Source organism: Calidris pugnax, unplaced genomic scaffold (assembly GCF_001431845.1).
Source record: "Calidris pugnax isolate Ruff unplaced genomic scaffold, ASM143184v1 scaffold9, whole genome shotgun sequence".
Classification (NCBI taxonomy): Eukaryota; Metazoa; Chordata; class Aves; order Charadriiformes; family Scolopacidae; genus Calidris; species Calidris pugnax.
The window spans coordinates 486851-509322 of NW_015090778.1; the positions used below are offsets into that span (position 1 = coordinate 486851).

The 22472-nt window shown below is 50.4% G+C and overlaps 2 protein-coding genes across 2 annotated transcripts in view; both read right to left on the reverse strand.

Moving 5' to 3' along the window:
- Positions 1-1208: 1208 nt before the first annotated feature.
- On the reverse strand, positions 1209-11585 carry ENDOV (endonuclease V). The gene is made up of 9 exons (XM_014950285.1): positions 11384-11585; positions 10733-10904; positions 8930-9064; positions 8743-8782; positions 8530-8642; positions 8352-8420; positions 7582-7710; positions 2596-2672; positions 1209-1513 (listed from the first exon to the last, which is right to left on the reverse strand). The coding sequence occupies exons 1-9, from the start codon at positions 11434-11436 to the stop codon at positions 1483-1485; spliced, it is 819 nt and encodes a 272-aa protein (XP_014805771.1). The 5' UTR covers positions 11437-11585; the 3' UTR covers positions 1209-1482.
- Positions 11586-11898: 313 nt separating this feature from the next.
- RNF213 (ring finger protein 213) overlaps positions 11899-22472 on the reverse strand; it is a 57903-nt gene continuing 47329 nt past the window's right edge. Inside the window, exons 46-65 of the mRNA XM_014950133.1 lie at positions 22245-22435; positions 21828-21956; positions 21285-21395; positions 20799-21041; positions 20069-20150; positions 19687-19721; positions 19258-19352; positions 18600-18759; positions 18094-18274; positions 17210-17304; positions 16380-16631; positions 15817-15949; positions 15495-15608; positions 14951-15131; positions 14615-14816; positions 14395-14472; positions 13868-14065; positions 12950-13039; positions 12647-12825; positions 11899-12155 (exon numbers count right to left, since the gene is read on the reverse strand). Of these exons, the coding sequence (XP_014805619.1) occupies positions 12002-12155; positions 12647-12825; positions 12950-13039; positions 13868-14065; positions 14395-14472; positions 14615-14816; positions 14951-15131; positions 15495-15608; positions 15817-15949; positions 16380-16631; positions 17210-17304; positions 18094-18274; positions 18600-18759; positions 19258-19352; positions 19687-19721; positions 20069-20150; positions 20799-21041; positions 21285-21395; positions 21828-21956; positions 22245-22435 (2903 nt within the window). The 3' untranslated portion in view covers positions 11899-12001. The remainder of the gene's footprint in view (positions 12156-12646; positions 12826-12949; positions 13040-13867; positions 14066-14394; positions 14473-14614; positions 14817-14950; positions 15132-15494; positions 15609-15816; positions 15950-16379; positions 16632-17209; positions 17305-18093; positions 18275-18599; positions 18760-19257; positions 19353-19686; positions 19722-20068; positions 20151-20798; positions 21042-21284; positions 21396-21827; positions 21957-22244; positions 22436-22472) is intronic.

Here is a 22472-nt window from a genome sequence, read left to right on the forward strand (position 1 = left end):
GCCCCTTTTCTGGCAGGGCCATCCCCACCAGACCCTCCCAGTCACAGCTGAGCCAAATGAGAGGCTGCACCACCCCCGAGGGAAATTTGCAGCAGGAGTGGAATGACCCAGGACAGGGGCTGAGCCTGGGCTGCATTTAGAAGAGACCACAGTGGTCCTGACCCCGAGCACCCCTCTCCAATCCCAGAAAAACATCCTTTTTCCTCTTCAGGCTGGAGTCTTCCACAGCCATGGTTTTTTAAGTCATTGTGCCAGGGTTATGGCTGTGCTCAACAATTCATGTATCTGCTCCTGTCCATCTCAGAAACGGTCAGGAAAAACCTGCCGAATACAACCAGGAACCCACACCTTTGGAGGAACACCTTTAGTCCTGCAAATTGGAGGAGACTTGCAGTATTGATTCAAGGATAAAACCTGTTTGTTCTGTGCTCTGCTGCTAAAGCAAAGCTTCACAAATGGCTTAACTGATGGGTGTTGGTCCCAGGGGATTTGAGATCTTCCTCCTGACCTGACAGGAGCGCTCCCAGGCCCCTCAGACTGCAAAGACTCAAGTCTAGGACCCAGCCACCCCGACTGATTTGTGTATTAGGAGGGACCTCCCTCCCCATTCTCCTCGAGGGGCAATTCCCTGGTCCCCTGATGACCCAGGCAACGTGGAGAGGGTGACAGTAACACCGAGCAAGTCTAGGTGCCATTGTGCCCTTCCATCTGAACCATGCTCCAGCAGCAATTCCCAGCAGCTTCCCACCGAGACCAGCACCACATGCCAGGTCACTACTGCGTGGCACCAAGGCACTGGGAATGCAGAAGCCACTGCCACCCCACAGACAGAAAGCTTCTCGGGTTCTGGAGCTCAGAGAGACCTCCGAGCCTCTTCCAAACTCGGCAGCAGACAGTTGGCTGCATCCCCTCCCTCATGAGTCAGACGCCCACCTGAAACGCCGCGTCCTTGGCCCGTCTGTCGGGACCAGCCGGAGCCACGTTCAGGGCTTCTGTTCCCCGGAGACGTGCAAAGCAAATGTGAGAGCACAGGCTGCAGGGACTGGGTGGAAGCTGCTCCAGAAACGATGAGAAGGAACAGTCTCCGTGCCACAGAGGTGTGGTGGGAGCCAAAGGCCAGCTCTGGAGTTTGGTTACAACTAAGTTAAGGGCCCCAGCATCTCTTTGTCAATCACCTCCTGCAGTTGTCCAAGTACTCAAACAAGTTGTTGCAAACTTACAAGGGTACTTTTACTTACACAAATATTTTTACAATGCTTAAAAATCATCCCTGAGAAATGCGTCCTTAACATTATCCCTGCACAGAGGCTGGTCTGTCTGTCCCCCAGACCCACGTGGAGTTGGTGGCATTGTCCTGACCAACACGGCCTTGCACTGCTGTCCCCTGGGGTGGCACTCGGCCGTGGTGCTCGACAGAACCACAGTCGTGGTGGAGGAGAGGATCCAGTGAAGAGGAGCCCTGTGGTTTCTCCTGGCATCAGCCTAATCATCCGGTTCAGCCTCCTTTTTACCACTAGGAACAAAAAGAAGGAAGGGTCACAGACTTAAAAAGCAGAAGCCAAGAAGGCCAAATAACAATTTCACTTAATAAGGGGCTCAGACACAGAGGTTTTGAAATATATGGTCATAAATGGAATTAATTTGGTTTTTTCTGTTGCACCCATGTCCAAACTAAGTAGCCTTCGTGTAAGCCTGAGTGCCTGTCATGGCAGGAAGGCATTAGAGGGGTTAGAGATGCAGCTCCAGCACAAACCAGGGACACCCGGCCTGGCACCACGCAGGGCTACCCCCAGCCATGGCCTGGCCACGCTGTGTGACCACCACTACACGAGCAGAGGAAGCCCCTTCTTTTGTTTCTGGCTGCGTGATGCAAAGAACAGAGGAGCTGAGCAGAGCACGGTCAGTGGCACCAGCCAGGAGTCCCAAGGAATCCATAAGGAGCTGCCTCAGTCAGTTGCTGTTGCCACCAGCAACCTTCTCTCCTCCTGCTCCAGCAGGACCCTCAGAACGGGGGGGCTCTGAGCCCTTCATTCACCCCCCAGCAGCTTCCCAGGTGGGGCCACCAGGTGCCTGTCCAGCCTGGCACTGGTGTGGGTCTGAGGGACCCCAACAACACCCCTGTGAATGGTGCTGCAGACGCAGCACGGTCACAGCACAGGGAGCTCCGGTGCTTTGTGGGACCTGCTGTGGATTTACACCCTTTCATGGAGCGGCCGCGACCCCACATTATGTAAGAGGAAGGATTCTGACCCTCCCCTTGCTTTCTGGGGGCAGGAACCAGCTTCCCGTGGGATATTTCTGTCCACCCCGGTGTCACACCTGTGGGCGTTAGTGCTCTGCTTATCGCAGACGCCGGAAACGCACCAAATCCCCAACGACCTTCCCCAGCCTCGGACACAGCGCTCTGCGGAAGAAACGTGTGAAGGAGCATGGCCACCATCACCAGAAATCACCCGTTATGGAGGCAACATATGTCCTGATGTCACTCGAGCTCACCTTGTTACCCCATCTGTCCCCTTAATGCCATTACTGAAGATCATTACATGAGCAGATCTCCTCTGGAGAGGCAGCTGCTTGGGCTGCCCACACACCTACCTCTCTGGCCCAGAAGACGTGACCTCCAGTGGTGAGCACAGCTGCTTCCGAATATACTCCCTCGATCTAATATCGGCCTGGAATTAAAGAGGAAAATGAGTGAAAATGGATTGATCAGCCTGCTTGGAGCCTCCCCTTTGTCATCGCAGTATGTCCCTGCACACCCCGATGTCAGCACATCACAAACAGCTTTTGTGTGACTCCACTGCAAAGGAACCTGTGTGGTTCTTTCCTTGTTTGGTTTCCGTGCCTCACTGCAAGCTGCTTGGGAGGATGAAGACTTAAAATGAAGAAACAGAGGGTCCTGGACCAAACAGCCCTGCTGGAGTACAGCCCATCACAGAAGCAGAACCAACATTCCCTGTGCCCTTGCTGTCTGCCCCTTTGCTTCCCACAGGAGCAAGGAGGTGAGACACCAGGCACAGACAGTTCCCACCAGCTGGTGCCCAATGTCTGCTCAGCCCTGAGCTACCCCAAGTGTGGTGGGGACAAGCAGCCAAAGTGGGACCCAGCCTGGGCTTCCTCAGCAAATCCAGCTGCAGCTGAGGGTGACAGCCTTCACCAAGGGTCTCTGTGGGACCCAGAAGATGACCCAGCACAGACTTCCCCTTCACACCACGGTGCAGCAGGCACTGACCCAGCTGCAATCCCTCACTGTACCCCTACCCTAATGGCTCCTAAGATGCCCTCTTCACCATTCAGGGATGTGACAAGCCAGCAAGGATTTCCAGAGGCTTAGTAAGGTGTTCACTGGCAAAGGGAGAGCTGCTCAGGCAATGGGCTGCTTCCCAGTTGTGCCTTATGTCTCTTTGGTGAACCCTGTCAGCAGCGCCTGGAGGAGACCTGGGAGCCTGAGCGTGGCCTTTCATCCTTTGAACCAACCCAAAATGACTTCTTCCATGTGTAGGCACCTCCAAATGCAGTGCAGGAAAACCTAACGAGCGGCTAAACTCCTTCACAGGCCTCCCCCAGCAAGAGCTCAGCACCGTCAGATGAGAGAAGGAATAGACTCGTTAGAAACTTGAGGGCAGGGCAAGTCTCCCTTCCCTCGAAAGGAGACATTCCAAAAAGCAAACCAGCTCTCCCATTGATCTGGCAGAAGCTGCTCCACCACCCTCACTCTGTGAAGGGATCACACGTTGTGACCACACAGAGGTCTCATCAGCAGCACAGGATGGCACGTGCTCAGAGCAGGGCAAGGAGAACACTGATGGAAATACCAAGAGCTACAGAAAGTGATACTGGGTGTTTACTGGACGTTCTTGTCCCCTAGAAGTGTCACTGTCCAGCTTCCCAGTGCAGAAGACTCTGAGATGCTATCACGAGCACGCAGATCCTGGGCTCTTGAGCAACTTCGAGAATTGGGAGTTGGTTTTTACACTCCCTCCAAGTTTTTTTTTTTTTCTTTAGAAACTTCCTTTCTCAAAACCACCGCTATGCTGTGACATTTCGGAACAGCTGCTGTGCCCCACCTCAAAGGCTGAGTCTCTCTCTCCACTTAAAAAGCAGTATGTGACCTTCCCAGCTGGAAAAGCTTCACAGTATGTGATGATCATGCAAATAAAGTGGGTTAACGCATCCCCAGTGGCTGTCCTTGAAGCATTTGCCACTCTCATCACTGTGCTACTTCTGAAGAGTCCCTCCCGTAGGTCTAGAAGCTCCCCACCACCCTCCAGCCCTACTCAGCCTCTCGGGTGGAGGCTCTGCTCGCTGGAAACACAGCTCCACAACTGCTTAACAATTCTGCAAGCTCCAGAACGAAAAATAGTTACATAAGGGGTGGTTTGTTTGGGAGATTTTTTTTTTCCTTTCTCTCTATAATTGGACAGTTTCATAACCGAACTGACAAATAACTTTGATCACTCTTCAGGATAGGAGATTACGTGATGTATTTTATAACAAGGGAAGGAGGTTGTTCAATACAGTCCCTACCGGGAGACCAAGGTAGCAAGAGTCACATCTACAAACTGCTTTTCTAGGGAAGAAAAACCCCAACCAACATTAGCTAATGCTTGATTAGGTGGCAAGTTACTGGCCAGTCCTCACTCCTAACACAGCGCTGAGAGACAGCTTAACCCAGCGCATTAACCAAGAGGCTAATCAATAAGATGGATAACTGTCCCGTAATAATCCTCACAGATTGTTTCTATTTTCAGAGGGGACTAGTGCTGGCATTAGGGTCTGGAATTGTTGCTTTGCCTGTTTTATGAGGGGTGGTGGTGATCCCTGTGCACGCAGGAAGCTTGCAGTGGGGTGTACACCCCACGGGAGACAGAGTTTCAGGGTATCTGCCACCCATTTCCCTGCTGGGCAGCAGGAGCTGCTCACACAGAGGAGAGGGATGGTGGTTTCCTTCTCAGTTCTCCTAAGGAAGGCAAGTGTTTCATATTTCACATGAAGTGACCTGCAGATTTGGTTCTCCTAAGGAGGGCGTTTCATATTTCACATGAAGTGACCTGCAGAAATTCCCAGCTCTGGGCAGCCCTCCTTGGTGGGCTGGAGCAACATCAGGCTGTCCCATCAGACACATCCTGAGCCAGCAGGACCCAGCCTGGGCAAGGGGCCAGCTGGAGCTAAATGGATCATGGGGAGAGCTGGAGGCTGGTGTGCAGCCAAGCAGGAACCTGGAGCAGAGAGAGCAGAGGCATTGGTCTCAGCACAACCCCTGTCAGCTGGAGAGAGTTAAAAGCTTCTGTTTCCCTGCTGTGCGTGGGGATCCTGGGTCTGAGCAGGCTTGGAGCGTGGGCAAACACCGGAGAGGGGTTCTGACCTCTGCCAGATGCAGGCAAGGGCAGCTGCTCTCAGGAGGGCTTGGTATTGTTCCAGCGCTGCTCAGTTTGAATGCTTGGCTTATTATTCTGGGATGACAGCTCCTGCCTACCTCAAGCCCCGTCTGGGTAGCTCCAAATGACCCAATCTCTGCAGAAGAACCTCAGGATCTCACACACTGGCTGGGCAGAGAGATCACCTCCACGCAAGCAAAATTCTCCCACATCAGCCTTGCACTTACACGTGGGATAAGGTCTAAGTGGGATGTAAATACTGGTTGTAGGTGATAATGAACTACCTTCTGCTTTCTCTGAAAGATCACTTCTCTCACCTGCATCACAGCCAGGGTTCCTTTGGCAGCACATCGTGGGCTGAGTGCAAATCAAAGCATTTCTGTCGATGTTGCTGTGCCCGAGCAGCACAACAAACCCCACACGGACAGGCCAGTGTACCTCTGGGAAAGCAGAAGGTCTAAGCTCCCACAAGAGCTGCAGGGCCCTACACGTGCTGCAGCACAGCACTGCCTTCACACAGACCATAACCACAGCCTCGAGAAGGCATGGGCAGCTCAGCTCTCTTAAGAGCATTATATTTCTAGGGCTACCAGAACTTACCAACTAAGAGCTAATGATCCACAAGTCTTTCATGACACTAGGAAAGCCATAAGCACATCACTCGTCAGGTATGAAAGCTTGTTCTGGGGACATCCCATAGCAAAAAGGCCAAAGTCAGTCACCCACAGCAGGATTCTCCACAGCCTTCTACTGCCTAATTCCAGCTTTAGGTGCTCAAGAGCTGAGGCCTCCAGCACTGCCCTGTGTCAGGATCTGTGACAGTTACCACACAGAGGAACTGCAGCAGGGAGAAGTCCCATGGAAAAGTTTCAGTATCCTTGCCTCCTGCCATCCCTCTGCCTCCACAGTAACCACACTCCCTTTTGGATTTTTCATCTCTCTGTGAGGAAAGTGACAATTCATTCCATCGCTTTAAATTAAGGTCGCAGTTAGAGAACTGGAAGAGTCTCAGAACATAGACAAATACTGGAGGTAGTTGGAAATGAAATGAGGGTGATGAAAAGCTGCAAGACACCTCTTTGTTTCCAAAGGGAAGGCTCTTCCCCTTTCCTCTGCAGAGCCAGCTCCAAGCGCTGCGGAGGCTCCGTCCCTCTCCAGAGGAGGTTGCATAAGAAGATCCATCAGCCTACTCCTGTCTGGCAGGGAGCGGTGTATGAGATCAGAAACTCCCGTTCTGGTATGGACACTTCAAGGTTTGTTTTGCTCTAAGGTGTTAGATTTTTGTCTAACAAAATTTTCTCTGGTTTATAACCACAGACACAAGGCTCTGTTTTCAGAGAACCCTGCAGCGCCGATGAGAAGCTTCGATGTGTAGAGACTGTGTATCCCTCAGCAGGATCCCCTCCGTGCTGCTCCGAGGAGCTGCGGGGCAAGAGGTGGGCAGGCACCTGACGAGGAGAGTGGTGCAGCACGGGGACAGCATGTCCCAGGGCAGTGTCACAAACACAGACACCTAAATGGGCCCCAGTCCCGGGACAGTCACTGGGACTGGGACAGATCTGCCTGAGCCACTGACAGCAGGATGACCCTGACAGAAGGGAAACACTTGTCAGGCTACAAGTCCCAGGGGCTTTACACTTCTCCAGATCCTTCCCCTCAAGCCCTGCTGCCATTTCATTAGTCTGAAGCTGAGCTTGGTGGCACTGCGGCTCACTGAGGGTGATCCAGTGCTGTCACCTACTGGCTGGCTGCCGCCTCGGAGCCCGCAGCTGCTTGCGGAGTGCAGCAGCAGGGAAAAGCCCAGAGGAGCAGCACACTGCAGTCTGTGCTGGGCTCAAAGTGCCCAGGAAAACTGCATTTCCAGCTCCTGGGTATTAACATCACCATCGCAGAAGCTGCCTGCAGAGAGGAACCAAGGAATCAGTCAGGCTGGGTCTGCAGTAAGGGCTGTGTGTGCTTCGGGGCACTGCGTCAGAACCAGCGAGGGAGAAGGAAGGATCAGTGAATGACCACGTAACCACCACCATGACAAGCCAGGGAGAAGAGGCCACCAAGAAGGGTGCCAGCTGCACAACTGTCAGCTGCAGATGGGTGGCAAACTGAGGCTGTGAAGCATTGCCAGGGGCTTGGAACCCACAGCCCTCTCTGCTGCCTGTGTCCCTGCTCCAGGCCCCTTCCTCAGCTCCCCGGTGTCTGGCTGTACCTGACGGATGGGCTCCGGGATCCGGTACCTGCAGCAGGACTTGACCAGGCGCACGGCTGTCTCCAGGCACACCCTGTGGCCCACGGAGATATAGAGTGGCCTAGAGCTGTTGTTGCTGCTACGCAGGGCCTGTGCATTCAGAAACAAGAAAGATCAAATACTTAAGAGGCTTATTTTAACAAACACAGAGCAGCAGCTGAATTATCAGCTAGCCGGTTGCTTTCAGCAGGTGGGATGCCAGCTCTGTGTTTGGCAACTCCCAGCCTTTTTGAATCTCTTCCACATCCCAGTATCTTCTCAAAGGGACTGTTTGCACTTGGGACCCCCGTGGCCCTTCCCCAAAAGCCTCGTGCTGCTCAGGGAAGCGGTGAGAGTTGCTCATGCAGAGTATGTGGAAACACCACCAGCTGCAGGAGGTTTCTTACACCTGCACTTTTCTGAGTCAGATGCTGCCATACTGCATCCCAGTAAACTGCACATTGCATCCCAGTAAGCTGCTACAGAATGGGCACCTCTCCTTGCTTGGCCCCTCAGATGCCATAGCCATGAATGGGAATATATTCAACACCTGAACTGTCGACCTTTTTACACATCTGAGCTCGCAGAAAGGGGAAAGCAGTGTTACTGGTCACCTCTTCACACCGTGTCTTCCTGAACTGACATCACTGGGACAGTCCCACTACAGAGACAACATGCTCCAGTGCTCCCAGCTACTACACAAAGTTGGAAGACTAGATGGCCAAGCAAAGAGGAAACTCCTCACATCTTACCATGCCCCGGGCTCTCCCAGAAGTGCCCGTCAGTGGGAATGTATCTCCTTCCTTCTGCAGGGAACGAATCTAGGGATAAACACACACAAGGTCAGTTGGTTAGGAAGTGCTTGCACATAGCTGTCCCTATTCTCTTGGGATATTAAAGAGTGGAAATAAATTGCCAGCCTGGCCTAACCTGCTCTCTGTGCAGCTCATCCCTGACCAAGCCATCTGTCTGCAGGAGGTTCTTGGCCACTCCAATACATGGTAGATCCGTCAGGACCCCAAGGTGACAGGCCACACCAAATCCTGCCAACAAGAAGCCACTGTAACTGCACGGCACCAGAGAACAGGAATCTCAAACAGCAGCATGGGGACCCCAGCGAAATGCTCTCCAGTGAAATCCTACCTCTGGGATGGAGCAGGCCATTCCCATCTACAAGAAGTACCTGAAAAAGCCAAAAAAGAAATGTTATTTCCCGTGCACTGAGAGCCACTTGACTGTGCAAACAGCGATGCTGGCTCTGGGAGGAAGGAGAATTCTGTCTCAGTCCTTTTACTTGTCTTATAAGGGTCCTCCAAGAAACATGCCACACCTGAGGTCTGAGCCTGGGCTCCTCCTGCTGAAGTCTCTGAACAGCTTCCACCAGGAAAGGGACTTCTCGGAAGGCTAAGAATCCTGCCACGTACGGGGCGCTCACCGTCACCATCCGGCAATCCTCGTACAGCACCTGGGAGCAGTGGGACAGCAGAGACAGTGACCTCCAGGACTTGGCCACCTGGTTCCTGACTGTCTCAGAGGCATCTCCTCTGGTTTATGTCCCCTGACCTCATCGTTTTTTTAAAACACTCTGCTGCTGGATCTCTCCCACAAAGCCAAGGCCACTGGGTTGTGTCAGTCTTGTCACTCATAAAAGGGGGCAGATAACAGACTGGTGACAGAAGAGGGCTAAACATACCCTGCCAGAGAGTGAAGTCCTTGACACAAAATTAGGGCAGCTATTCAAATCCACAGCGGGGGACCTCACCCAGTCAGAGCATTATCAAAGGGCGTCTGTCCCTGTGCGGGGACAGGCCAAAAGAAACCCTGTCATATGGGACAAAACAACATCCACACAGGGCAAGTAAAATATCAAAGCAGGATTTGAAATTCAGTTCATAAAAATCCCAGCAGCCCATATCAAGCTTTATTTCTCTATTTTGTTATAGGTTTTATAGTTAAAGATAATTTTTATATCATTTTGAAAGCTGGGAAAGGGACCAAAAATCTTTATTAATTCAAGTAAACAACTGTGGGATATGAGATTCACGGCAGTTTTGAAAAGGCTTTTATATGTTACATCCCTTATTATTAGATGATTCCCAGCAAGAACTCACAAGCAAGACATCTGCTGTTCGAGTGCTACAAATGGTTTCATTTCCTCTCCATCAGTGCTGAGTAACGATGGTCCTTTTTGTCTCCTTTTGGGTGGGGGCCAAGGCTGATTACTTCCAAACACCACCTGAACTGGTTCCAGAGTGCTGTGCTGACCTAGACTCTGTCTCAGCATGGCATTTTGTCCCCCTGGACTTGACACTGGTGAGGCCCCACCTCGAGGGCTGCGTCCAGTTTTGGACCCCTCACCACAAAAAAGACATTGAGGGGCTGGAGTGGGTCCAGAGAAGGGCAACGGAGCTGGTGAGGGGTCTGGAGAACAAGGAGGAGCTGCTGAGGGAGCTGGGGGCGTTCAGCCTGGAGAAAAGGAGGCTGAGGGGAGACCTTCTCGCTCTCTCCAACTCCCTGAAAGGAGGGGGTAGCCAGGGGGATGTTGGTCTCTTCTCCCAAGTCCCAGGCGATGGGACGAGGAAATGGCCTCAAGTTGCACCAGGGGAGGTTCAGGTTGGATATTAGGAAAAATTTTGACACTGAAAGGGTCTTGGAATTTTGACACTGAAAGCCTTGGAATGGGCTGCCCAGGGAAGGGGTTGAGGCACCATCCCTGGAGATGTTCAAAAGACGGCTGACATAGTGCTGGGGGACACGGTCTAGTGATAGATTTTTTGTCAGAGTTAGGTTAATGGTTGGACTAGATAATCTTAAATGGCCCTTCCAACCTAGATGATTCTATGATTTTCTGATTTCCCAACTTAAACGCATACCCCTCAACACCCTGTTGAGTTCCCAGTAACACTACGAACCGCTCACAATTGGGAACACTTTGCATCTTCTTAAACTTATGTCCAAATCTGTACACTTTGTTGTTTTTTTTTTCTCTGTTAATCTTTCTTGCAGAACGCACGGTCAAAGGACATACTCCTGGTGACTCACTGATGCCCTGCGAGGCAGAGGCGCGGTGATAAGGGACTTTGCGCATATTTTCTATGAACCCCCGGGGAGCAGGGTGGCCCCTGGCCGTTACCTCCATGCCCGGGTAGCTCAGCACCACCAGGGAGGCGCAGGCGCTGGTCTCGTCTTCTTTGATGTAGGATAAATCCACACCTCCCACTCTCTCCAGTCCGGCAAAACCGGGATCTCTCTGCCATTCCTCGGTGTCCTCCTCCACCACGCTGGCTCCCAGCCGGGCCTGCTCGCTGCGGCGGGATGGCGGTGAGGAGAGGCCTGTGTAGGCCCCAGTCCCCCTCCATCCCGCCCGGCGACAACCGTACCCCGCCGGGAGCGGGAGGAGGAGCCCGTGGGGGCAGAGACGCGAGGGGGGCTCCTCTCACGGGACCCCATCGCTCGTGGGGACGCGGGGATCGGGAGAGGGGAGTGGGGGGGGCAGGCGGCTCCCAGCACTTCGCGCTTCTCCTCAGGAGGGCAGCGGGACCCGGGGGGAGGGGAACCCCCGGGCAGAGGAGGGGACACCCAGGGAGGCAAGGGGACCCCGCCACGGCCGACCGGGGACGGCGGGTGAAGGGGAGACCCCCGCCAAGCCCACGCCGCCATGCAGGGCCTAACCCTAGGCCACAGGGCCTAACCCTAGGCCTCAGGGCCGCTCACGGTTGCCATGGCCACCGCGCCCCCCCCACAGAACCCCTCAGCGCATGCGCAGCCCGCCCGCCGCCGTTACCGTTCCCAGGCGCGGAGCGTGGCCTCCGGCGGCGGCGCGGCCCGGCCCGCCATGGCGGCGGAAGGAGGCCTCACCCTCCCTCGGGAACGCGGGCGGAGAGCAACCCGTTCCGGGAAGGGAGAGGACAAGCGGGGCGGGAGAAGGACCCTGCCCCGGGGGGAGGGAGCCGGCTCCGGCGGTGTCTGTGTGTCCGGTTCCAGCCCCGGCCCCGTCCTGCTCCTCGGGGAGGGGCAGCGGGAGGAGGAGCCCCTTCTGCACCTCAGCGACAATTAAATCTCAAGAATAACACCGGTTGCAAATAAAAAAAAAATTATTTACTTTTCCCAGCATTGGGAAATTATGCTTTTTACAAAAAAAAAATCCTTTACAGGTGGACTGTATCCATTTGATTTTTCACAATGCCTTCACAATAATCTCTTGTGTTTCTCCTTCATCTGGATACATGAAAGTGTCTGATCTGTGCATCATAGTTAGTTAAAAACCCAACCAAAATGCAAGCACACACACCCCATCCCACCCCCCAAAACCCAAGGCCCTGAGGTTCTAGAATCTTCCCCCACCCCATCCAGCCCCCCACTCTTTGTGACACTGTGCAGGAGGTGGGGGGTGGCAGGGGTGCTAGCTCTCCCTGCGCTCTCTTTTGAAGAGAGCTGCTGCTTTCCAGGTCTCCGTGGCATGAGAGAGGAGAATCTCGTCTGGGAACATCTCTTCCAGCTCTGGAGCTAATTCGGAGCGTTTTTCATCAAGGTAAGGAAGGAACGATTCCTTCAGGCTGGAAAATGAAAGAGCAAAAGTAGCATTAGTAGATAGTGCATGGCAAACTGCAAATGCCACATTGTATTCTGGGTGGTAGGAATGCACCAACATTAAATATACAGAATTTTAACATGTATTTTGAAATAAGAAGGTTGAGAGAAGCTAGAGAACCCAGAAATGGGATGCTGCAGGGATGTGCCTATGGAAAGTTGACTCTGCTCCTGAGTGACCACAGAAGTGCTTGTGTTTATCTTTAACGCTCACCCACCAGCAGCTCCTGGTGGATTCCACCAGCGTTCCCAAAATAGCTGGGGTAAGAGGAAGAGGAGTCTTACACACCAGAAACAGGCAGTGTCTCTTACAAATCCCTGCATATTCTTAATGGGGTTTGTGCTTCGTGTCCCACAGGGCGGTCATTTGCCAAGGGAACCCGTCCCAGCATGTGCATTTTCAGCTGAAGTTAATACCAACAGCTGTGGGTGGGTTTGGGCTGCACAAATGTGTTACCTCCACTTGGGATTGTGTTCTTGCCCAGCTCGGACGTGTCTCAGCTTCAAGATGATCATTTCATGGAGCTCCTGCAGGAAGGTTTCCAGCCTTGAGTGGACAAGGAAGGTGTTGAGGAGCTTGGCAATCTCTGCAGTGAGCTCCTCTTTGTAGGCTGGAGCGATGTCTACAAAAGGATCCTAAAAATGCAGTGAGGGGGGAAAAAAAAAAAGAAAATAAATAACCAACCATACACATTTGAACAAGTTCATCTAGAGAAGAGGAAACAAGTGATTAGACGCTGATGTTATCAGTGAGCCTTACCCTTCTGAGGCGCAGAAGCTGCTCAGATTTGTGGGTGGAGAGAAGTTGCCAGAGGGCTATGCTGTGCTTTAGCTGGCATCGTCTAAGGGCCTGAAAGAAAAGCGCATATATGGAGTGAATGTGGATGTGAGGGGTGTATTTAGGAACCTGTGCACACCCTGCCCACGCCAGTGGGAACTGCAGAGGAGCGAGCACGAGCACAGAGAGTCCAGCAGGGAGTTTACTGAGCCCTTTTAACCCAGGTATCGAGGCCCATCTGGCTCCTCTCTCCCTCTTCCCCATTTTGCCTCCAATAATCTTTTTGTTATCATGAAAGAGAGCGGGAAAGCGATAGGGTTCTGTCACACGTGCTTGTGAGAACATAGTGCCTTTGGCCCCTTGTCAGCAAAAGGCCTCTTTTTACACATCGTTAGGAGATAAACCCTTCCCCCATCACCACTTTGGAGAGGTACAGAGATATTTTCAATCCGAGCAGCCCATGGCCCTGAGAGCTGACACGTAATTGAACGCTCTGCCTTTTCTCAGTTTTAGCATTGCAACTAATTATGCTGGTACTTGGCTGAGAATTCTCCTTCCTGGTCCTGGCAGAAGAGCCTGGGTCTGCAGGGAAGAGCTCAGCCTTCTCCAGTCCTGCTCCTGACCTTTCTGTGGGGTTTTGCAAGGACCTGCTGAGCATCACAAGCCATTAGATGCTCCCACCTTGCAAACACTGGTTATAGGGGAAGAGAAAATTGTATCCCCCTCCGTTGTTGAATCCAGTGGGGAAGGAATTCTATCAAACACCTTTTCAAGCTGAACTTTTGCTGGAGTAGGAGATCAGACTGGCTGGACTTAGAGTGTGTGTGTGTATATATATATATACACAAACATATATATGTATATTCTTTACCCTCTAAGAGCTTTGCTCTCAGGACTCACCTGCAGCACGTGAGGGTTTGTCTGGTCACCCATCTGCAGAACATTTTGGATGTAGTCAGCCAGCAGCATCTCAGGATTCTCTCCAGCCATGGCCAGGAACCCCAAGGTGATTTCAGTGACGGACAGAGCATCACAGGCATCGCTGTAAGACTGTAGTTCCCCACTGATCATGTTCATCACAGAACTGGGCAGAGCACTCTGGAAACCATCAAGTCAAAGCAGTTGCTAACGTTAGTTAGTTTAGAGCCATTCCTTATTGCTAGTCAAGTCGCTAAAGACATGGAAGACGGCAGAGCCACAGATATAGGAAAGTGAAAAAGCTTAACTATATCCCTTTCCTTTGTAAATCCTGCCTGACAAAAGAAGGCCAGTTGGTATGTATGCTCAGAGATTAGTGGAGAAGCCTTCAGAGAACAAGGCAAGCAGCAGAAGACAGACCTAACATGGGTCTGTCCTAACAACATCCCTGTTTCTCAGGATGCCAGGGCTCACACGTGTGCCTGGTTTCCTCCAGTGCAGAAACTCACCTGAGCCACCTTATCCCTGACATCATTGAACAGCTGTTCACAATTCCGGTCATGTCTGTACACCAGGGTAGGAATTCCCTGTCAGGAGAGAAAGAACCCCGTGGCTGTAAAGCTTTGATCATGTCACTAACCCTGCTACAGCCCAGGCCTGGCTGCAGGGAACACCACAGGGCCCCGACCTCAGCAAAGAAGCCATCTGCAGAAATCACAGCCCTTCTACCTTTGGGGTGATGAGTGGTTTCCCCTGCAGGAGCTTGCTGATGACTTGCTGCTGGATCCTCTCCAGATCAAATTCCTGCAATGTCTCCCCTCCCTTCTCCATGCTGTACTGGCAGTTGGACAAGATCAGAGGAATCAGGTCTCTCTCCACCTCATAACTGATCAGGTGCAGGTCAGCCACTTCTGATACACCAATCGTGTACCTGCAGAAGAGAAAAGAGTCTTCATTTCGAGCAAAAAGCCTTTATGAAGCAGGTAAAGCTGATTGTGGTAGCAGCTGATACAACAAACCTCCCCACCCTCCAAGAAAAAAAGCCTAGCTGGAATAGCAACACACCCATCATCTTCCTTGATGTGTTTGTTGACAGAGTGGACACAGTTGTTGTGCAGAGCAATGAGGTAACTGGCCAAAGCTGTGGAGCAGAGGCCCTGTCCCTGACGACGTGGCAGAAGGACCTCGAGCTCGCTGTCCAGGGTCAGGTCAGCTTTGCAGTAGCCTTCAGGAAGTTTTATTTCCCCTGAAATAAAAAGGCAGAGAAGACTACTGCCTGAGGTGGCCCAGAGCCAGCCCACCATGAGCCAGCCTCTCCTGAGCCAAGCCAGGTCAGGAGAAAGCACAGAACCTGAAAAAAGCAGCGCTCTTTGCATTATTGATAAGCACTAAAGAGAGAAAAAATTAGGTGAGATTACTACAAATTCTTCCATTTGCACCTAGATCTTCTTAAACCTTTAATGGCCAAGGCCAGTTTTGAGGCCGTGTCCCAGCATCACTGACATGAGGAACTTGGAGCTGAGGAAGGGCAGCAGCAGGGGAGCAGGGTCTGAGAGCACCTCCTGCCTCCATCCCTCCCCAAACAGCACTGGGAAAGAAGGGTTCTTACCATTGGTGTCCAGCGATCTCCTCAGCTTGTTCCAAACAGACAGGAACACGTTCACTCTCCTCTGTAACAGGTCCCTCATCACATCTGAGGAATCACATCCTCCTGGAATCTCTGCTAAGGCACATGGAAAATAAGGAGGCGGTTGGTGACAGCCAACATGGCTTCACCAAGGGCAAATCACGCCTGACAAATTTGGTGGCCTTTTATATATTGCCACAGCCTTGGTAGACAAGGGCAGAGCAACAGTTTTCACCTTCATTTTCAACTGGATAATCCAGTGCTTTTTGTTTCACTAATGACAGTTTTGACAAAGGCTTCTCACCTGAGAGGGGTTCCTTGAGGAAGTCTCTGATGGAGCAGCGCCTGACATCAGTGGTGTTCTGAAATCGCCTCACCAAGTCTCTCTGCAAGGCCAGAATCTCTGGTAGGAATTTAACCAGCCTCAGCTCCGGTTCCTGGAAGAGGAAAGGGGCCTGTAAGCAAGGTTGTCCTTGCCCAAACTAGTTTTGCACACTTTTGTGGAATTACTTGTTAAATGTTTAAAAGAAAAAAAAATTTCACACATGCAGTTCTCAAGATTATAGAAAGTTCTGAGACTAAAGACACCATATAATCAAACAGTGATTCAGTCCTGGGCAACTGGCTCGAGGCAACTCTGCGCAAGCAGGGGGTTGGACCTGTGACCTCCAGAGGTCCCTTCCCACCTCAACCAATCTGAGATTCTGGGAGCTGATCTCTGAACGTTGCACTCTCCCATCCCCGTGTCACACCCACCATCTGCAGGAACTTCCAAAGGAGAGGGACAGTGTCCTTGGCATTCTTTATCTGAGATTCTAGGAGCTGATCTCTGAACGTTGCACTCTCCCATCCCCGTGTCACACCCACCATCTGCAGGAACTTCCAAAGGAGAGGGACAGTGTCCTTGGCATTCTTTTGCTGGACTACGTGGCCCAGGTTCTCCACCGAGATCTTCTTTCGGCAGCTCCACATCTTGGAATGATGTATGTGACTGTCCTTTGGCAGCTGGGACAGGAAAGTGGCTGGGTCACCATACACTATTTTCACTATTGGATTGGAAGAAATTCTCTCATCCTCTTGTATTTGTCTATTTAACTTCAGAAGCTTTTTATCCAAATCCTGCATTTAAAATAAGAAAAAAAATAAGGGGGAAATTAGATCAGAATCAGCAATGTCCTGCCACGTCAAACCTCCACTAGAGTATATTTCCCTAATAGCTCGATGAACAAATATGTCAAAGCAGAAGATGAGCTCCTCAGGAAGGCGTGTAGAACACATACTATGATACAGCTGTTTATACCATAAAGTTACTTTTTGTTCTCCAGCTCATCCAACTCACAGGTCTTCCATTCTTACCATGATGTATATGGGGGCAAAAAAACGGCAGGAAGGGTTCATTCAGGGCAACTATGTGCTCACTTGGACAAATACTTTCAATAGAGCTAAGACATTTTTGCTTTTCTAGTTACACAAAACCTTCAGAGCTCAACTCTAGTCTCAGATACTCATTTCCACAGGTAGAATAAAGTTGGCTGACTCTTACAAATCAAAGCTAGCCTGCAGCTGTGTCATCAATGGCTTGGTTTTAGGAATAGCTAGGTGAAAAGTGTAGCACAGATACCACAGCAGGTCAGATTACCAAATAAGTGGATTTTGAACTGCTCAACTACTGAAATTTTATACAGCAAATTTCTCACCTCCAATTCAGGAGCAATAATTGTGTTTGCAACAATTCTTTCCCATTCGTTTCTCTCCTCCTTGGTGGAAAGCGCAGCACTGAATCGAACTGGCCCTGCAACAGGAATATTTAGTCTCTTACATCTGCAATATTTCAGTTAAAAGCAAGCACAGATTCTCTAAGCTTCCAGATGTGGCACCCTTGCAAATTAGCATGATGAGCCAAGAGCAATTACAGAAGTCCTAGAAGCTAAATGAGTATCTTGGTCAAGCTGGAGAGCGTCATCCAAACCAGCATGCAGTGACTGCAGGTTTCCAGAAACCTCAGTCCAGTCATTCCTGTGAATGATGTGGACGTTTACACAAGTCATTCATAATCCCAGAAAGGTTAAACAAGTTGTCCAAGGTCAGACCATGATCAATGACAGACCGAAGAGCAGAGCTTGGAATACTGATTTGTGCTGTCGCACTGAAAATACGGCTCTGAGAGATGAATCCCCACGATGACACAATGACTCATGTCAACTTGAACTCCACATTCTACCACGAACCGGGCCAAACAGCTTCCTGGTAGCTCATTTAGAGGGCAGAACATGGATTATATACAGCATGAGCTACTGCACTTTGAGGAGTTCCTCTGCTCGTGAGCTGAAAGCTCTGCCAATGTGTCATGAGGTTATTCACTCAATAATTCCTTTTCAGAATTAGGCACCAAACCTTGCAAACCCCACACGAGGCAATGGAAAGAGAATTAAACAGTCAAAAATCCTTCACTCCCTACAGCAAGAAAACGGTCTCAAATTTCTGGATCTTCCTCATCAGCTCAGCTGCTGCCACTTGGAAATGGTTTATTAGCAAAGACTCTAAATAACTGGTGCCCTGGAAATGCTGATGTGCTCCTTACACTGGCCTGGGTGCTGATGGGTGTCCTTCAGGAGGCTGTCGAGAATGAGATGAAGGGTGTTCACAGTCTCATCCACGCTCTTGCCCAAAATTCTTGTCAGCTGTACTAAATCCTGCTGAATATGCTGCTCTAGGAAAGTCACCGCGTTGGGCACCAGTGGCTTGATAATCTTGCGAAGTGACTAAAGAGGAAGCAAAGGGAAGAATGAGCACAGGCAGTAACATCCAGCTCAAGCACAAGGTACTTGGAGCTACAGTCCACCAGAAAGTCTCAGCTCCATCCTGTAGGATTCCTCCCACCAGAACAAACACAGGTCTGTGTCTATATGCACACGTGCAAGTGCACGAAGGAACCAAAATCCCTCCTGGGCAATGAGGGAAGTGAATTTGGGTCTCACGTCCTGAAAGACTGCCCCAGTTCCTTGGCAATATGATGAAAAGGATCAGTGTCATACAGAGGTTTCACTACATTTCATGCGGCCACTTGGAACTATTACTGGGAGTTACCTCAGGGTCTTTTGTGGCTCCCAGCAGCATTGCCAAATGCGTGAGCAAGCGCATCAGCATGAAGACAACGGGGGACACGTCCCGATCACACACTCCTGCTGCTTTTCTGTGCTTTACGTCTCCAAGTATGTGTCCAGTTTGAGTTCTGTCTTCATTACCCCTGTTGGAAAGAACATACATAGTTTTTTGCCTTGACAAAAACACACAAGAGATGTCTTTGATACCCAGTAATGTCTTTTTGACCCGTAAGTTCTTTGGATGCCATAAAAGCTGCCAATTAAAAGTGCTAAAGGGGAATGAAGACTTCCAGTAAGTTTTGTATCGGCAAATAAGCCGATTTGTTTAGTTTTGCTGGCTGGTTACTCTTCCTTGGACATCTCTTCCAAGAGAGAGATGAAAGAGGCAATGTCCAGCCCTGTAGGGCAAGATTAGCCAGCTCTGTGCTGGATAGATGAGAAGCTGCTGCTGTTGGAATTATAGCTTTAATGTTCTTACAAAAAAGCTGCAAGTGCTGATCCCCTGGGAGGCCCAGGTGGGAGCCAATGGGGGGCCACCTTTCAGGCAGCAGCTTGAAGTGGTTGGTACCTTTTGCCCTGGAAGCACAACAGGCAAGTCCTACATCATTTCACACTGAAAAGGTTAAGGAACCAAAGCCTACTGGAATTCTCGGAAGCCAGGCACTGCTTTATGATTTTGCCCTCCAATTTGGACACCACACTCGATGCAGGAGCTCGTTTCCATGGGGCGGCCACACTAGCAAAAAACAAAATGAGAACACTGAACTCCAGAGCAAAAGCCACTCCAGCAGAGAAAGAGAACAAAACAAAAATCCAAGCTGTAACTGGTTAATTCAAAAGCTGCTATATACTGGGCAACAGACCTCTGTCGCTTGTTTCCTAGATTTATGGTATAAGCTGTGTTAAAGCTATTCTAAATCTTACATTACAATGACAAAAAAGATTCGTAATATAGAGAATTTAGAAAACGAACTGCTGTGCTATAGAACATAAAAACCAGTAAATAAAATGAAAGAGTTTATTGTTGAAAGCACCACCTGCTTAAAACCCCACCAATCTCAAATTCTTACCTCTCCTATAAAGCAGACGTGGCCGTTTGGACACGCTAGCAAGAAAGAGAAACAAAGAGGTCAGTGTTATAACAACAGACATTTATAAAGCCCCTGTTCTTTCCTTTCTTAGGGACCATCATCTTGGAACGAGAAATATGCTTCAAGATTTAATCAAAAGCACGGACAGTCCCAAAACTCAAAGGAATCACTCCTGTGGGGGAACCCAAGGAACTTTTCAGTGCATCTCTCCTCGAGGAACAAGCCTGAAAGATTCTGCTGTCAATACCAAAAGGGGCTGGAAGCATCAAAGAGGAGTGTGTCTGTCCTCACATTTGGAACTGTTTCATCCAAAAACGAAGGATTATCCTTCAATGTCTTTCACAGCCAGAGAAGCACTTACTGTACCAGCGCAGAGTGGCCAGTCCTTCCCAGGTCCTTGCCTGAGCCATTAAATCTTCTGGCATTGTAGGCAGAAAAGAGTGCTAAAGAGGAAAAAGGGAAAAAAGGTGACAAATGAATACATATATCTGTTCTTTCCTGTAGCAGTTCCTCAACTAGCTCCTTCTTCATGATAGGGAACAGAAAGCAGAGGTCGCGCAGATTATGCACATGCACATTTTCAAATTCCACCTTTGAAAAATCCACTCTTAAAAACTGTCAATATTGTTAAGCTTTGCGCAGGCACTTTCTAGACATCCTGAACTGGGTTCCTCTTGGGGTGGTGGCCTGATGCACCCTGGTGTGTAGCAGCACATTTCCTCGTGTCGTGGAGAGCCAGCAGCAGATTCCTCCACCCTGACTCAGCCCAGGGCTCCATCACCCTTTAGAGCACACAGGTCCCCACAGCGTGGCCTGCCAACGGCTCCCAGACTTGCTCACTCAAATATCTGCTAAAGTATTTGTCTGATACAGTTCAGGACGCAGAGGTACCCTGAAAAAGTACCCGTCCAGAGATGCTTGGTGTGCTAATTAATCCCAACAACACTGAAAAAATTATACATCAGTAATTCACAGCTAAAACAGTAAGTTGGTGCTTTTGACATCAAGAAAGCTTAGGTTAGAGAGGACCCATAAGATACATGGATGAACTAGCAATACGCTGAATTGCCATCCCAGTTAACTCTCTTTACCTGCATGGATTGTGGATGGAATGCCAGGTTCCTGAGGGGCTGCAGGACAGGGCTCTGGACACACAGCAAGACGGCCGCAGTGTGAACAGCCATCTCAGCCAGTGCTCCCCCGTGGCTGGAGCTCTGAGGACCCACCGTCAGAGACGGCAGCGAGTTCATCACCAGAGAAGTTGCAAAGTGCTGCAGGTCTGGAGAATTCAGGGCTTGGGAGTTCTGGATGAACTCAGTCATAACATCTCTTTGCTGAAAGCACATATTTAAAAGAAATAAAACCAGCGTGATATCGCCCACCAAACTGAAGAGGAGCATCAGCTGCTTCCCATGCTGTGCTGCCCCTGCTTTGAAAACATGCTCAGTCTGCTTTGATCAGGACATAACTGCATTTGCAGCAGAAGAACAAAATGCTCTTCCACCACTGATTTAAATCTCATTCACCCTTACCAATGACGTGTGTTTGTCACAAGCTTCCAAAGTGAAATATCTTACCTGCTCCTTGGGGTGAAGATTTGAATCACTAACTCCGTACAGGGCAGTGACCTCCCTGAAAAGAGCCAGGAGCAGATGGACAGACCGTACCGCCGGGGAGCTGCGTGAGGCCTGGAAAAGAAGAATTGATGATGTGGCACAGAAGAGGCTATAGTTGTCACAGCTGAAGTTGAACAAGGCTACGCAGCTATGGGCAGGCAGGGAAAAGGGCTTAAAGCATCTTTGATTATCTGCCTGCTCCCCAGCCAGCTGGCTGCAAGGTGCCTGTATCGCTCACAGCAAAACAACTGCTGCCATATATTACAAGGGGAGAAACACGAGATGAGGCAACCAACAGAAATAACATCAGAGTTACATATGCTAGAACACAGATAAGAAAATGAAGCAAACGTGTGTCTTCCAGGATAAGCCAACAGTAACTTCCAGGCAGGGGCAACCCCAGCATCTCCACTGGAAGAGCCACTGCCAAGAGGAACACATAAAGCTTAACCACTGGCCACCCAGACCCTAGAACAGGATTATGGTGAGGAGCACGTGTCCTACCTTCTCTGCCTCTAGAAGATCCTCAGTCTTACACTCGATCATGGCTTTCCCCACGGTGTCGCGCAGGACTCTGTAGTTCTCACCGCAGGCCAGGTAACGATCGATGTGATTAGACTGGCTGTTCTGCATCTACAAAGGGAAAAGCCCAGGGTGAACTCTGTGGACATTCACCAGCCATGGGATAAGGCAGAATCTCCTCTTCCTCCCAAGAACTGGGGCGTTTCAGCCTTTACAGAGAGACAGCAGGGCAGCGTGGCAACCCAAACAGCTTTTCACTGCCATAACAGGCTCCAGGGAGCACAAGGATGTCACCTTCCCAATCACTCCTGCTGCAGTGTGTCCCCCAGAGCCACCCAACAGTAGAAACCCCCCAAAGCAGCATGAGCTGAGGACTAAGAGGAGACACCTCTTCTTTACCTGCTGAAGAATTTCCACTGGGAATATCCAGTTAAACTTTGCCTCTGTGACAAGCTTCTGAGCAAATTCCATCCCATACTGACTAGCAATTTTCCGGACTAGGAAAACATGATGCCAGTTGTTCTTGGCGAGGCCACAGAACGTCCTCACATTTGCCAGGTAATGCCGTTTCTCCTCAACCTTGTCTTGTCCTGGAGGGAAAAAAAAAGTATTAAAAAAAAAAAAAAA

What these genes read in the sequence shown, in the direction of transcription:
- ENDOV (XM_014950285.1), bottom strand. Translation starts at nt 11,436, where the DNA reads ATGGCGGGCCGGGCCGCGCCGCCGCCGGAGGCCACGCTCCGCGCCTGG. An exon ending in ACGCTCCGCGCCTGGGAACG is followed by an intron (nt 10,905 to 11,383) that starts GTAACGGCGGCG and finishes ATCCCGCCGCAG; the next exon opens with CGAGCAGGCCCGGCTGGGAG. An exon ending in AGCCCAGGCTCAGACCTCAG is followed by an intron (nt 8,783 to 8,929) that starts GTGTGGCATGTT and finishes TGGCTTTTTCAG; the next exon opens with GTACTTCTTGTAGATGGGAA.